Genomic DNA, 15,204 nt, shown 5'->3' on the forward strand with positions numbered 1-15,204 from the left:
TATATAAATATTTTCAAGTGTTTGTTTGAACATCATTCTTTCATAGTTGAACCGCAGCACCTAAAGGTGCCAAATTTTGGGTGTTGGTACTTCAGCATCTGGGCCATTTTGAGGTCACCAAAGGCCTCTATTTGGTGTATATTGGGATGTGGGGTCGAGCACTGCTGCCGCCAACCCGCAGGCAAAGGGCAACCATCACGAGGCAAATAACTCCATTGCTTTTCAATGTCTAACACGTCCCGGAACCACCACCTGGAACAGCTCACCCAGCAGGGCAACACCGGATATCCCCACCCAGCAGGGCAACACCGGATATCCCCACCCAGCAGGGCAACACCGGATATCCCCACCCAGCAGGGCGACACCGGATATCCCCACCCAGCAGGGCAACACCGGATATCCCCACCCAGCAGGGCAACCCCGGATATCCCCACCCGGCAGGGAAACACCGGCTATACCCACCCAGCAGGGCAACACCGGATATCCCCACCCAGCAGGGCAACACCGGATATCCCCACCCGGCAGGGCAACACCGGATATCCCCACCCGGCAGGGCAACACCGGATATCCGCACCCAGCAGGGCAACACTGGATATCCACACCCAGCAGGGAAACACCGGATATCTCCCCCCCCCCTCCCCCACCCCCAGCAGGGAAACACCGGATATCCCCACCCAGCAGGGCAGCACCGGATATCCCCACCCAGCAGGGCAACACCGGATATCCCCACCCAGCAGGGCAGCACCGGATATCCCCACCCAGCAGGGCAACACCGGATATCCGCACCCAGCAGGGCAACACTGGATATCCGCACCCAGCAGGGAAACACAGGATATCCACACCCAGCAGGGAAACACCGGATATCTCCCCCCCCCCTCCCCCACCCCCAGCAGGGAAACACCGGATATCCCCACCCAGCAGGGCAGCACCGGATATCCTCACCCAGCAGGGGAACACTGGATATCCACACCCAGCAGGGAAACACCGGATATCTCCCCCCCCCCCTCCCCCACCCCCAGCAGGGAAACACCGGATATCCCCACCCAGCAGGGCAGCACCGGATATCCTCACCCAGCAGGGGAACACCGGATATCCCCACCCAGCAGGGCAACACCGGATATCCCCACCCAGCAGGGCAACACCGGATATCCCCGCCCGGCAGGGCAACACCGGATATCCGCACCCGGCAGGGCAACACCGGATATCCCCACCCAGCAGGGCAACCCCGGATATCCCCATCCGGCAGGGAAACACCGGCTATACCCACCCAGCAGGGCAACACCGGATATCCCCACCCAGCAGGGGAACACCGGATATCCCCACCCAGCAGGGCAACACCGGATATCCCCACCCAGCAGGGCAACACCGGATATCCGCACCCGGCAGGGCAACACTGGATATCCGCACCCAGCAGGGCAACACCGGATATCCCCCACCCAGCAGAGAAGCACCGGATATCCCCACCCAGCAGGGCACCACCGGATATCCCCACCCAGCAGGGCAACACCGGATATCCGCACCCAGCAGGGCAACACTGGATATCCGCACCCAGCAGGGCAACACCGGATAGCCCCAACCAGCAGGGCAACACCGGATATCCCCACCCAGCAGGGGAACACCGGATATCCCCACCCAGCAGGGGAACACCGGATATCCCCACCCAGCAGGGGAACACCGGATATCCGCACCCGGCAGGGCAACACTGGATATCCCCACCCAGCAGGGGAACACCGGATATCCCCACCCAGCAGGGCAACACCGGATATCCCCACCCAGCAGGGCAACACCGGATATCCGCACCCGGCAGGGCAACACTGGATATACGCACCCAGCAGGGCAACACCGGATATCCCCCACCCAGCAGAGAAGCACCGGATATCCCCACCCAGCAGGGCACCACCGGATATCCGCACCCAGCAGGGCAACACTGGATATCCGCACCCAGCAGGGCAACACCGGATAGCCCCAACCAGCAGGGCAACACCGGATAGACCCACCCAGCCAGGCACCACCGGATATCCCCACCCAGCAGGGCAACACCGGATATCCGCACCCAGCAGGGCAACACTGGATATCCGCACCCAGCAGGGCAACACCGGATAGCCCCAACCAGCAGGGCAACACCGGGTATCCCCCACCCAACAGGGCAACACCGGATATCTGCACCCAGCAGGGGAACACCGGATATCCCCACCCAGTAGGGAAACACTGGATATCCCCACCCAGCAGGGCAACACTGGATATCCGCACCCAGCAGGGCAACACCGGATAGCCCCAACCAGCAGGGCAACACCGGATAGACCCACCCAGCCGGGCAACACCGGATATCCGCACACAGCAGGGCAACACCAGATATCCCCAACCAGCAGGGCAACACAGGATAGCCCCACCCAGCCGGGCAACACCGGATAGCCCCACCCGGCAGGGCAACACTGGATATCCGCACCCAGCAGGGCAACACCGGATATCCCCCACCCAGCAGAGAAGCACCGGATATCCCCACCCAGCAGGGCACCACCGGATATCCCCACCCAGCAGGGTAACACCGGATATCCGCACCCAGCAGGGCAACACTGGATATCCGCACCCAGCAGGGCAACACCGGATAGCCCCAACCAGCAGGGCAACATCGGATATCTGCACCCAGCAGGGGAACACCGGATATCCCCACCCAGTAGGGAAACACCGGATATCCCCACCCAGCAGGGCAACACTGGATATCCGCACCCAGCAGGGCAACACCGGATAGCCCCAACCAGCAGGGCAACACCGGATAGACCCACCCAGCCGGGCAACACCGGATATCCGCACACAGCAGGGCAACACCAGATATCCCCAACCAGCAGGGCAACACAGGATAGCCCCACCCAGCCGGGCAACACCGGATAGCCCACCCAGCAGGGCAACACCGGATAGCCCCACCCAGCCAGGCAACACCGGATAGCCACACCCAGCAGGGCAACACTGGATATCCCCACCCAGCAGGGAAACACCAGATATCCCCACCCAGCAGGGCAACACCGGATATCCCCACCCAGCAGGGCAACATCGGATATCCCCACCCAGCAGGGAAACACCGGATATCCCCACCCAGCAGGGCAACACCGGATATCCCCACCCAGCAGGGCAACACCGGATATCCCCCACCCAACAGGGCAACACCGGATATCTGCACCCAGCAGGGGAACACCGGATATCCCCACCCAGTAGGGAAACACCGGATATCCCCACCCAGCAGGGACCCACCGGATATCCCCCCCCAGCAGGGCAACACCAGATATCCCCCCCTCCCCCCAGCAGGGCAACACCGGATATGCCCACCCAGCAGGGCAACACCGGATATCCCCACCCAGCAGGGAAACACCGGCTATCCCCACCCAGCCGGGCAACACCGGATATCCGCACCCAGCAGGGCAACACTGGATAGCCCCACCCAGCCGGGCAACACCGGATAGCCCCACCCAGCAGGGCAACACTGGATATCCCCACCCAGCAGGGAAACACCTGATATCCCCACCCAGCAGGGCAACACCGGATATCCCCACCCAGCAGGGCAACACCGGATATCCCCACCCAGCAGGGCAACACCGGATATCCCCCACCCATCAGGGCAACACCGGATATCCGCACCCAGCAGGGGAACACCGGATATCCCCAACCAGCAGGGAAACACCGGATATCCCCACCCAGAAGGGCAACACCGGATATCCCCCCCCAGCAGGGCAACACCGGATATCCCCACCCAGCAGGGCAACACCGGATATCCCCACCCAGCAGGGCAACACCGGATATCCCCACCCAGCAGGGCAACACCGGATATCCCCACCCAGCAGGGCGACACCGGATAACCCCACCCAGCCGGGCAGTGCCTGGTATCCCCTAGCCCCTCCAGCCAGTGCTGGGTAGCTCCTGCTAGTACATACATATAGGATGGATAAATCTCTTCACTCTTGAATCATCATCCACTTACTAATACAATATTTGGTAAACTAGGTGTTCCATCAAAACTTGTATTTAATATCACGCCTTCGACTTGCTTTACATGAAGAGTCAGTCGGAGACATAAAAATAACAGATATCGTTATTTAGTAACAGTGCTATATGAATTCTTTGTAATGTTGAAAAAGTCATCTTTCATTATCATGAGGCTGAATAACATTCAGTACATTTCAGATGAATTTTTACAACAAGCACTAATGATGCAGTCATCTTTACAGGCACATCATTTAAATATAACCGAGCACAATGCTTGAACAGACACAATATTGATTCAAATAGCATTCCAATTTAATATTAACCAGTTAAAAAGTACATCATACACCAAGTACCACACGGCAATCCGTGGAGACACGTGGACATGAGAGAAAAAGAGGACATATTTTAATGTTTATACAAAAGATGTCAACCCAAAAGAGCGTTATAGAGTTGTCATATGACCTTGGAAACGATTGAATAAACAAGCAGTCTTGGAAGTTTTTCAAAGTCGAGACAGATTTATTATTGATTCAACAGCTCCCTCGCATCCATCTTCGAAGCTGAAAATTCGCATCCATCATTAAGAATGCGTTAAATGTATATATCATGTACACCCCACAGATTATTATCAATGACCTTCAATAACCTTTATGATCTTCTTTCATTTTCTATCTTCTATCTACGTGTCCCTCATTGTCCCCCTTACCTCCCAATCCCTTGTCATTGCATCAACCTTCCATCCTTTGTCATTTCGTTGTTATAATGATCTCCCTAATGACTGTGTATACAAAAAATAAAAAAATTGGCATAATCAGTATATTCTGGTGGATCAAGCAAGCTTGCAGAAGAAACACAGGAAGGGGATGAGGAAGTCGGGAAGGCATTAAGCAAGATCTGGTTAAATACTGAATGGGGACTTCATGTCCACACACTGCCAGATTTAGAAAGCTTCTCTTGAATAAACATAGTGCTTCAGTTTCCTTTGGTTCCTTATGTCATGTGTAGGCCTTGTGAAACAAAGGGCCTACAGCGAGGCCAGCAAATCTACTCTGCTAAGCACACCATGCAACCCTGCAGTTAGAGGTGAACCCACACCCAGCTTTATCACAGAGGCTGAAAACGCCTATAGTAGTTGTCGCCAGAACACAGGTTGAACAACATTCTTTACGGGTTTAATGACAAGCAGAGATGAAGTGGACGATTACAACTCGTGCCCAACAGACAGAGCTTTGTTAACTTGCGGTTGCCCCGGATTGCTCAATGACAGTATGTTCCATTCTGAGCTGTCTAATATGGGTTGGGTTCAAACAGGATCCAACTACAAAGGAACAGAGTCCAATGACAAACTGCAATCTTGGTGCTATTCATGCAGAGTTGTGCTAACAAGCCACGAAGTGTGACCTCCTTATAGTTATAGGTTAACAGGAATGACCGCACTGTGGTCACAGTCTGTGACACAAAATATATATTTTTAGCCTCCTCTGTCCACTCAGCTCCCTCATCCTTGCTGTTGAAGGTATTATATACAATTCATCTCCGAGGGTCTCAATGGTTTGGTTCAATATCAATTACGAGTCTGATGGTTGTCTGAAACCAGACCCAGCTGCCCAATGCACCCACTCCGAACAGGAGCAGCAGGAAGGGCGATGTTATTATCCTCTCTAGGGTATATAGATTACAGTAGATCTACAGTCACGTGAAAAAGTAAGTACACCCCATGTAAAGTTTTGACTTTTTCAACATATTTCAACATACAGCTATTTGATCTTCATTTCAACAATATTTATAGATAAAGGTGATATAATATAACAAATATCATGAAAAATTTACATTTTGTAGTCCATTGTATAATTTAAATAAACATAAATGCAAATTTTGCATGTGGAAAAAGTAAGTACACCCCTACATTTATCACTACTTCAAATACCTAAAATTAGAATCAGGTGAACCAGCTCAGGTGCAAATGATTAGAACATCATCAGAGAGGATCTTGGAGGAACCTGTCTTATTTAAACCTCAGACATTTAGTTTGGTTTGCTCTTTGTTGTTGAAGTGTGCGGCGTCACCATGCCTAGATCAAAAGAGCTCTCTGATGCCTTCAGAAAGAAGGTTATAGATGCCTACAAGTCTGGGAAGGGATTTAAAAAGATCTCCAAACAATTTGAAATCAATCATTCAACTGTCCGGAAGATCATCTACAAGTGGAGAAGATTCAAAACAACTGCCTACTTGTTCAGGCCAGGCCGCCCCAGCAAGTTCAGCCAGAGAGCAGACCGCAAGATGCTGAAATAAGTCTCTAAGAACCCCCAGAATGTCATCACGGGACCTACAGGTAGCTCTTGCCACTGTTGATGTCAAAGTGCACGAGCCTACTATTAGAAAGAGGCTGCACAAATTTGATCTACATGGGAGGTGTGCCAGGAGGAAACCTTTGCTTCAAGAAATAACATCAGGGCAAGACTAAAGTTTGCCAATGAACACCGAGGCAAAGACCAGCACGTCTGGAACAATGTGCTCTGGACAGATGAATCAAAGGTAGAGCTATTTGGCCACAGTACCAGAAGACATGTTTGGCAAAAACCAAAGACAGCATTTGACCACAAGAACCTGATACCAACTGTAAAGCATGGTGGTGGAAATATTATGGTTTGGGGCAGCTTTGCTGCATCAGGGCCTGGGCAGCTCACCATCATAGAATCCACTATGTATTCTTCATTGTATCAGAGGGTGCTTGAGGATAATGTGAGGCCATCTGTCGGAAAGTTGAAGCTCAACCGAAGGTGGACCTTGCAACATGACAATGACCCTAAACATACCAGTAAATCCACCAAGGAATGGCTGAAAAGAAAGTAATGGAGGGTTCTGGAATGGCCAAGTCAACGCCCGGATCTAAATCCCATCGAAATGTTGTGGGGGGATTTGAAACGAGCTGTGCATGCAAGAAACCCCTCAAAAATCGCACAGCTGAAAGAATTCTGCATGGAGGAGTGGGCAAAAATTTCTCCCAGTCGATGTCAGAGACTGGTAGACAGTTATAAGAAACACCTACTTGAGGTTGTTTCTGCCAAAGGGGGCAATACCACCTATTAGAGCCAAGGGTGTACTTACTTTTTCCACATGCGAAATTTGCATTTATGTTTATTTAAATTATACAATGGATGACAAAATGTAAATGTTTCATGATATTATATCACCTTTATCTATCAATATTGTTGAAATGAAGATCAAATAGCTGTATGTTGAAATATGTTGAAAAAGTCAAAACTTTACATTGGGTGTACTTACTTTTTCACGTGACTGTAGGTTCAGGCCTCAAGAACGTCAGAGGTGTATTCAGTCAACGGTACCAAGTTTCTGCCCTCCCGCTCTCTCTGTGATAATAAACCTTTTGTTCATAAAAAACCTTTCGTGATTATTCGAGGTATGGGACTTTGCCATTAAGCGCTCCTGAATTGGCTTTAAAAATCTGTTAACGGGCTGATTGGGAAACGTGCATTTAACGCGCATACGGCGCCATTCCCAAAAAATTACGGAACACTATTTTTTAAGGAGGCTTGATTAATTACGGGCTTGATTAGACCTTACTAATAATTTAATACTCGACCCAAACAAAGCCAATGGAAATCTAATGCAACAACATTGGACAGTGCATAATCAGCATAGGTCTATACAGGCTGAATGTGATAGTCCAAACAGGAAACAAGATGGCGGCCGGTCCATATCATTTCGTCTCGCATTATGGTGGGTGGAGTCAAGCGACAGATGTGGGTGTGGTCCGGCAGCTGTCCGACCAAGAATGTATCTATTTGTATCTACTCCAGTGGTTCTTAACCTTTTTAAAGGCGCCGAACCCTAACGAAACCCACCGAACACTCGCGGAACCCCTCAAATTTGACCAAAAAATTAAGAAGAATTGCATCTTAATGCGTTTTCTGTTCTTCTTTTCGGGAGGCGATCTGGGAAATGCGTGGTTTTGTTTTGGCAAGGGCCACCCTCAAATCATTTTCGCATGCAAGCCTGCTCCTTTTCTTTGTTTTAATGTCCACCAGTTTCAAAAACGATGCTCGCAGAGATACGTTGTAACGAACGGCGTGAGGATCTCAAGGGCAATTTTAGTGATGTGAAGATACCCTTCCATTTGGCGGCACCAAAACGTTGAGAGCGTTGTTGTGCCGACGAGTTGTTGATGAGTATGGCTCTGCTGAAGTTCGATGAGGTCGTCGAGGTATTGGTCGTTGACATCTGCCGTTGCAACGTCGAAAGTAAACGGCTGCCGCACCCAAGCTGGGTATTGCTCTTAGTCGGGGAAGTAGCCGTCAAATGACTTTCCCAGCTCATCCAAGTGCGTGGCAATCGCTTGCTTCAGCTCCCCCGGTACAGTGCCTCCGACTGCAGACTCATCTTCGATCCCGCTCACGCACTCGCCCAGTAGCGAAAAGTTCGCGAAGTTGTCGTTCTCTGTTCGCCGCCTCCACAAGGGTAACTTCTTTCGGAAAGCGCTCAGCTTTTCTTCAGATTCGATGACATTCACTCCACCGCCCTGCATCTGGCAATTGAGATGATTGAGTGCGTCGAAGATATCGGCCAAGTACGCCAAAGTGCAGATGAACTCTGACTCTTGGAAGTGCGTTGCATGGCAATGCTGGTGTTCTCGCAAAAACAGGGCTAATTCTACACGCAAGGCAAAAACACGGCTCACTACCTTTGCTCGTGATAACCATCGAACGTTAGAGTGGTAGAGAAGGACTTCGAATTCAGAGCCGATTTCATTGCACAGCTCTTTGAAGATGCGATGATTGAGAGCAAGGCTTCGCACGTAATTCACAGTTTCAACAACGATTTTCAGAACATTGGCCAGTTTTGGAGGCAGGGTTTTTGATGCCAGCACGTCTGTGCAGGACGCAGTGCATGATGATGATGTGTGGCGCATCGGCCTTCACCAACGCTCCAAAACCGGAGTTGCATCCCAGCATGGCTGGAGCTCCGTCCGAGCAAACTGCAGACACCATGTTCCACGAGAGGCCGTTGCTTCTGAAGAAGTCGTCCACAAGCTTCTTCACGTCAGCTGCCTTCGTCGTTGTTGTGAGAGGCTTGCAGAACAGAAAGTCTTCCTTGATCTCGTCTCCTTTGACATAACGCACAAATAAGATGAGCTGGCTCAAATTCGAAACGTCGGTGGTCTCGTCAAGTTGAAGGCTGAATTTCGTCGGGCTCGCGACTAAATCTGCAACTACCTGGGCAAGGATGTCGTCGCTCATGTCGTCGATTCTGCATTTGATGGTGTCATTTGAGAGTGGAATGAGAGACAACTTGTTTTCAGCAGCTTTTCCTAGCATGATGTTGGCCATCTTCAACGCGGCCGGTTTGATGAGTGTCTCGCCAACGGTGTGCGGTTTGCCCTGCTTTGCGATCAGGTACGCAACTTCATACGACGCGGTGAGGATCGGTTTGTCAATTGGAACGAAGCCGAGAGTGGGCAAGGTAGCACTTGCATCGAATTGGACTCTCTTCAATTTGAATTCATCCAGCGTTGCGTCTTTGTACTGCCCCTCGCCGTGCAGTTTTTTGAAGTGTTCCCATAGTTTTGCTGGTGCTAGGCTGGAGTTGCTCAACCTGACATTGCAAAGCATGCATTGAGGACGCTGACTTCCGTCCCATTCCGTCAAACACGTGAACCCGTACCGCACGTAATCATCCGACCACATCCTTTTTTTGCTCGACATACTGCAAAAAAAAGAAAAAAAAGTAACAAACTGATCTTAATTGAGTTCGGGCAAATAATTATGTGACAAAAATTAAAAAGGGAACATGCTTAAATAGAATCAGTACCTCTCTGAAAACTGAGAAATTTTAACAAAGAAAACATAACTTATAGTTATGATGATGGGATTTATTATCTACTCAACTCTATGTCACCTCAAATCCCATTATAATATTACATAGAAAACTGCGAATTGTTCGTTTCGAATTGCGACCAAAGGAGTTATATCACCTCCACCTAATTTTCTGAGTAATTCAATCATATTTTATAATCACCATCCACTTTTGACTTTAATATAACTCTGAACCCACCCTGCATATCCACAAACATTTCCAACTTACTTTTCAATTAATCAGTAACTCCAAAGTAAGGCGCGACCAATGACGCACGGCACACGGCAAGCTAATCGAGGCTATTCACTGGAATTTCCGAACACCTGCAAAGTCCAAAATCCAGTCGGTAAGTAAGCAAGTAAGCACCATCAACAGAATAATTAGCAAGTTGCTCATTGATTCCACTTACTACAGTCAGTGTGAAACAACTTATCTTAAACACAGACCAGAGAAACCATGAATGGGATGGGAATACAATTACAAATAACATTAACATTCATTCGTAACATACATAGCAAAATAATAATAATAATATTAATAATAAGCGTAATTACACATCGATTCAAAATTGATACAAAACTAAAAACAAAACAAAAAACAAATTGCAATGCGTTTCGGAGGGCCTCCGCCGAACCCCTGAGACTGGCTCACTGAACCCCTGGGGTTCGGTCGAACCCAGGTTAAGAACCACGGATCTAGTCCAATGGGATATTTGAATCATGGGCAGTAAGTCATGGGGACAGGCAACACCGGATGTCCGGAACCATTGATAGTGCACACGTTCGCAACCATTTGTCCGGAACCATCGATTGTGCAGACGGAACCATTGATGGTGCACATGCCTTTACAGGCATGATGTGCCTGTAAAGATGCTGCTCTCAGTCACACTTCATTCTGTTCGTTTTATTCCGTCCCACCCTGGGTGTGGAGATTCAACACACAACGCCGGGCGGGCCCACATAACAACGACCCCATATAATAAGTCACATGATTACACATGTGCACTCAGACTTCTTATGGCATGCCGCACCCAATGGGTGCACATTTCAAAAATCGACTCACAACAAGAACGCCAATAACACCAACAACAACAACAATGGGAAGCTCTTGCAGACCTGCGCTTTTTATAATTCAGCATATTTAAATTTTTTTTTAAATTATAGCCTAATCTCATTGCTGCGCAAAGCTGGTTGTGTGTTGACCTAACTTTGTACCTCTTAAAACGAAGAATATGGATTATAGATTATACAACACCACCCTCAAGAATATGCGTGTCTAACTTGGACATAATCCACATTCAAGGTACAAAATAAAATTATAGTTAAATTAGACATTAAAATGTTGTGGTTAAACAGCCAACAGCTGCATCACTCTCTGTTGAAATCGAATTGATTAGATGCTGATCTGATAAATATAAAATATTGTTATGAATTTTGTGGTAGTGATATATAGATTCAGGTAGATCGGTTTAAGTAGGTGCTCCGATAATCGTGGATAGAAAGAACCATTTCGATGTACATAAGTAGAGGACCTGTTTAGCCCGGATGTCGGTTTAAGCTTGTATATTTGTGGTCATACGAGGATGGCCTTGTGCTAATTATCGTAGGGATTATGCTAATTCCCCTGTTCGTGAGACCTTGTGATTTATCCTTCTCCCCGTATGGCAACGCACTAGAAACGTAGAGCAGGAATCGCGCATTAGTACACACATAGCAAATAACAATAAAACTAACCGGAACCCAGATGACACACTTGGGCTGACAACCCCGACTTGGCAGACACACATAGCACAGGCAGGCCGGGAACTACGCCCAGAAGGACTCGCTATTGGGCAGGAGTCGACCAAGCAAAGGCCAGGGTAAGGAAGGACTTGTGATTGGCCAGGGGCGGAGCAAGAAGCGACCCGCTGATTGGTGGAAGGAAGCGACGCACTGATTGGCCACCGACCGATAGCATGAGAGAGAAGTGACGCGACCATTGGTGGAGAGTGAAAGACAGTAGTGGTGGTCTGCAAGCATTGATAAAGAGAGGCAGATGACATCAGAAGGGATTGATAAAAGGTGGAGAGAAACCGACATTTTCCTCTCTCTCTCTCTCTGCTCTCTTGCGTTGGACCCTTTCTTGTGTTGGACCCCCCCCCCCCCCCCTCTCTTGCATTGGACCCTCTCTTGCATTGGATCCTCTCTTGCCTTCTCTCTCGCTTGCCCCTCATACCTTCCTCTGCCATTGACTCTCTCCTCTTGGTTCCGGACATTGGCGAGCGACGGTGTGCGGGACGTGACCTGTGGTCGGTACGAAGGGAGCTGTGGATCGTTCGCTCACTCACGCGACCTGCCTGGAGGGGGCGCGGCAAGCACACGAGGGAATGGAAGCCTGGTGTGCACCAATGATGGTGCGGTTCCCGCCAACGGACCTGATACGGGTCTTGGCGAGATACATCATCCGATTGAGCTAAGCCCACACATAAAACAACACATTAATTTATTTATTTCTCTTCTCCCCCGTATGTGTTTAAGTCTGGTGTGAGGGATCCCAATTTAGGAGTTTAGTTATCGCGTTTCCTTTGTCCCGGCATTCCGTTGTAAATAAATCCTTACATTATTTTCCCTGTATATTCTAAATCCGTTTTTGTGCGAGTTTATTTCCTGCAGGCTTTGAAGACTGCCCGGCGAGTTCACGACAGTTAATAGCTTCAGCGTCCTCTTCTTCTTTCTTCCTCCCACGTGTAGATATAAAATCCGTATTTGAATTGAACGCCTCGAAGTAACGCTCGATTTGCTATCCGTGATTTTCCGGTCTTCACCGAGGGGAATCACAGGACAATATCCTTCAATCATGGAAAAACCTGCATTCTTACCTGTCACTCCAGAAGGATTGTTAAACTATCCCACCTATCTAATTCCATGGTCAACGACTGGAAGAGGTTCAGTCTCTTGAACTTTTGGGCCTCAGCAGCTGGGACCTCCCCTGGGCTGGCTATATATTAAAACTGGCCTCCAAAGCCAACTGCTGACTGGGCATCCTCCATCATTTCAAGTATTTTCTTGAAAAAATTGAACTACTCAGTCAGGCTTTTCTCTATAGCTGAATGAAATACTGCTATCCCCTATGGGCTGGCACCCCAGTATCACACCAACATCTCCTGGATTCTAAAGCCCTCATTATTGAAACCTAATGCAATAAGGCCGAAGCACAGGGTGTGTTGATCTCACATTGCAGGCACGTTGTGGCCTGTCTGTCCTTCTTTTTTTTTTACTTCCTCTCCCCTCTCAGCTCTTTAACCCTCCCCAACAACTCTAGGATACATGTGTTCGTCCAGTAAACCCTTCCTGGTCAAACTGATAAAATACAAGCTTACTGCCCATGACCACACTATTCGTCAGGTTCACTATGTTAGCAAATATAATTTCGTTCAAAATTTTGGGAGATTAGCAAACCTGTACATTTTTGGAATCATCAGAGCATGGAGAATCCGAAAATCAATGTTGGAATTTGCACAGACACCTGCATGGCCGCCATTTTGGATTTTCAAAATGGCCACCATAAAATACATATTTTGCGCTATCTCGGCTTCTAGTCAACCTAGAAACTTAATTAAATATACTAATCCTATGTTTTCTGGGTCAAGGAATCCAATAAAGGCCTCAAAATAGTGCTCAGGATTATAGAAAAGCAACAAACAAAGGCAATTGAAAACCATTGTCTTTATATTTGTGATATAACTGTATTACATAATACATGATATTGCAAGTCCTTTGAAGTTATAGGTATGGGTTTATAAAGCAAGAAAGCAGCCTTGTTAGTATCAGATTGAACTATAAGTCCTATACACAGGATCTACTAGGTCTATACCGTTCAGGAATATGCTTTTACAGATCTTCATCACTGTCCTGAGTGTCATTTTCATGCAGGTGTCTACGCAAATGCCAACATTAATTTTTGGATTCCTCATGCTCTGAATATTCCAAAAATGTATAGTTTTGCTAATCTCCAAAAAATTTGAACGAAAAAACATAGTGAACCTGACTATATTGTTCTTACTCTTTTCTACCATATGTGGAATTGCCTTCTTAAGGCAGTTCTATTGCAATCCTCCTTCCAGAGCTTCAACCAAGCCATTTCATGTCATCCCCTATTCTAACTCACAATCTTGATTAGCCCGGGGGTTTATAGATTATATGTGACCAGGGTATACAAGTTAGATTCGATCTGAGAATTCAAGATTTATAGTAAAGTTGACTGACCCTGACCCTGACCCTGACCCTGACACACACACACACACACACACACACACACACACACACACACACACACACACACACACACACACACACACACACACACACACACACACACACACCCATCCCTATAAACCTGGTGTTGGCTTAACGGTTAAGTTGGCCGGCTTGAGATCTTAAGAGTCCTGAGTTTGAGCCCATGTCATGCCATTGAATTAATAACAGGTGGGTTGACTCAGCCTGTCATCCTTCTGAGGTCAGGAAAATGAGTACCAGATTACTGGAAAGAATGAGCCATTCGAGTATCCTGTGTTGGAGCGGCAAACCGTCCAGGATTGGGCCCAACAGCCGAGGAAATTACTTTGGCAGCCCTATGCATCTGAAGAGGAGTGGTCTTCTTCTTCCCGTCTCTATGGCCGAGTCAAAGGAATAGGCCACTGTGTGTTGATATAAGGGCCAAATTCAAAATTTCCCTTTATTAATGGGCACTGGCAACACAGTCACACTTCATTCCATTGATCTGTGTGCAACTGCCTGCTGGATGCATCGTTTCTGGGAGCACAGCTCTATTGCTAATAAAGTTCCCCCTGTAGGTGATTTTAGGAAATGGGAATTTACCCAGGGTGCTGGTGATGCTCGTAATACTTCCCTTCAAAGACACCCTGGAATTTTTACCGTTCACCAGCAATCAATGCTCGTAGACAGGACGCCCAGCTTCAAATCAATCCGAGGAACGGCCCAATTTGTGATGCAACACTCTGCCTGCGAAGGCCAAATCCAACAGTTTACAGACAGGTGGAGATTCAAACGTACACAAGACACCTCAAAGGTGACGAGTGCACTATTCTGCACTATCCTGACAGACTTAGAAATCATACAACTAGAGGACAATTTGATGAAGCACATGTCCCATCATCATCTGCATAACTTTACAACCATTTCAGGATCATGTAATATTATGGATGCAAAAATGAGAGTATGGATGCCTATTTCCTGTGCATTCCTCTTCATTACTTCCTCATCTTTCACTTTCCTCTTTTTTCTCATCTTTAATTTTCTCAGTAGATGAACCCTTTTTCGTTTTGATAGTTTCAGAAAATAAGTACATACCACTCCA

General features: G+C 48.2%; 1 protein-coding gene across 1 annotated transcript in view; it reads right to left on the minus strand.

The window, feature by feature from the left end:
- Positions 1–9,683, minus strand: part of LOC144888560 (protein FAM200C-like) — a 143,878-nt gene extending 134,195 nt beyond the window's left edge. The window contains exon 1 of the mRNA XM_078766967.1: positions 7,170–9,683. Coding sequence (XP_078623093.1) covers positions 8,805–9,680 — 876 coding nt within the window. The 5' untranslated portion in view covers positions 9,681–9,683 and the 3' untranslated portion in view covers positions 7,170–8,804. The remainder of the gene's footprint in view (positions 1–7,169) is intronic.
- Between the last annotated feature and the right edge of the window lie 5,521 nt (positions 9,684–15,204).

The sequence above is a fragment of the Myxine glutinosa genome, chromosome 1 (assembly GCF_964187855.1).
Source record: "Myxine glutinosa chromosome 1, kmMyxGlut1.1, whole genome shotgun sequence".
In the NCBI taxonomy this organism is placed as follows: domain Eukaryota; kingdom Metazoa; phylum Chordata; class Myxini; order Myxiniformes; family Myxinidae; genus Myxine; species Myxine glutinosa.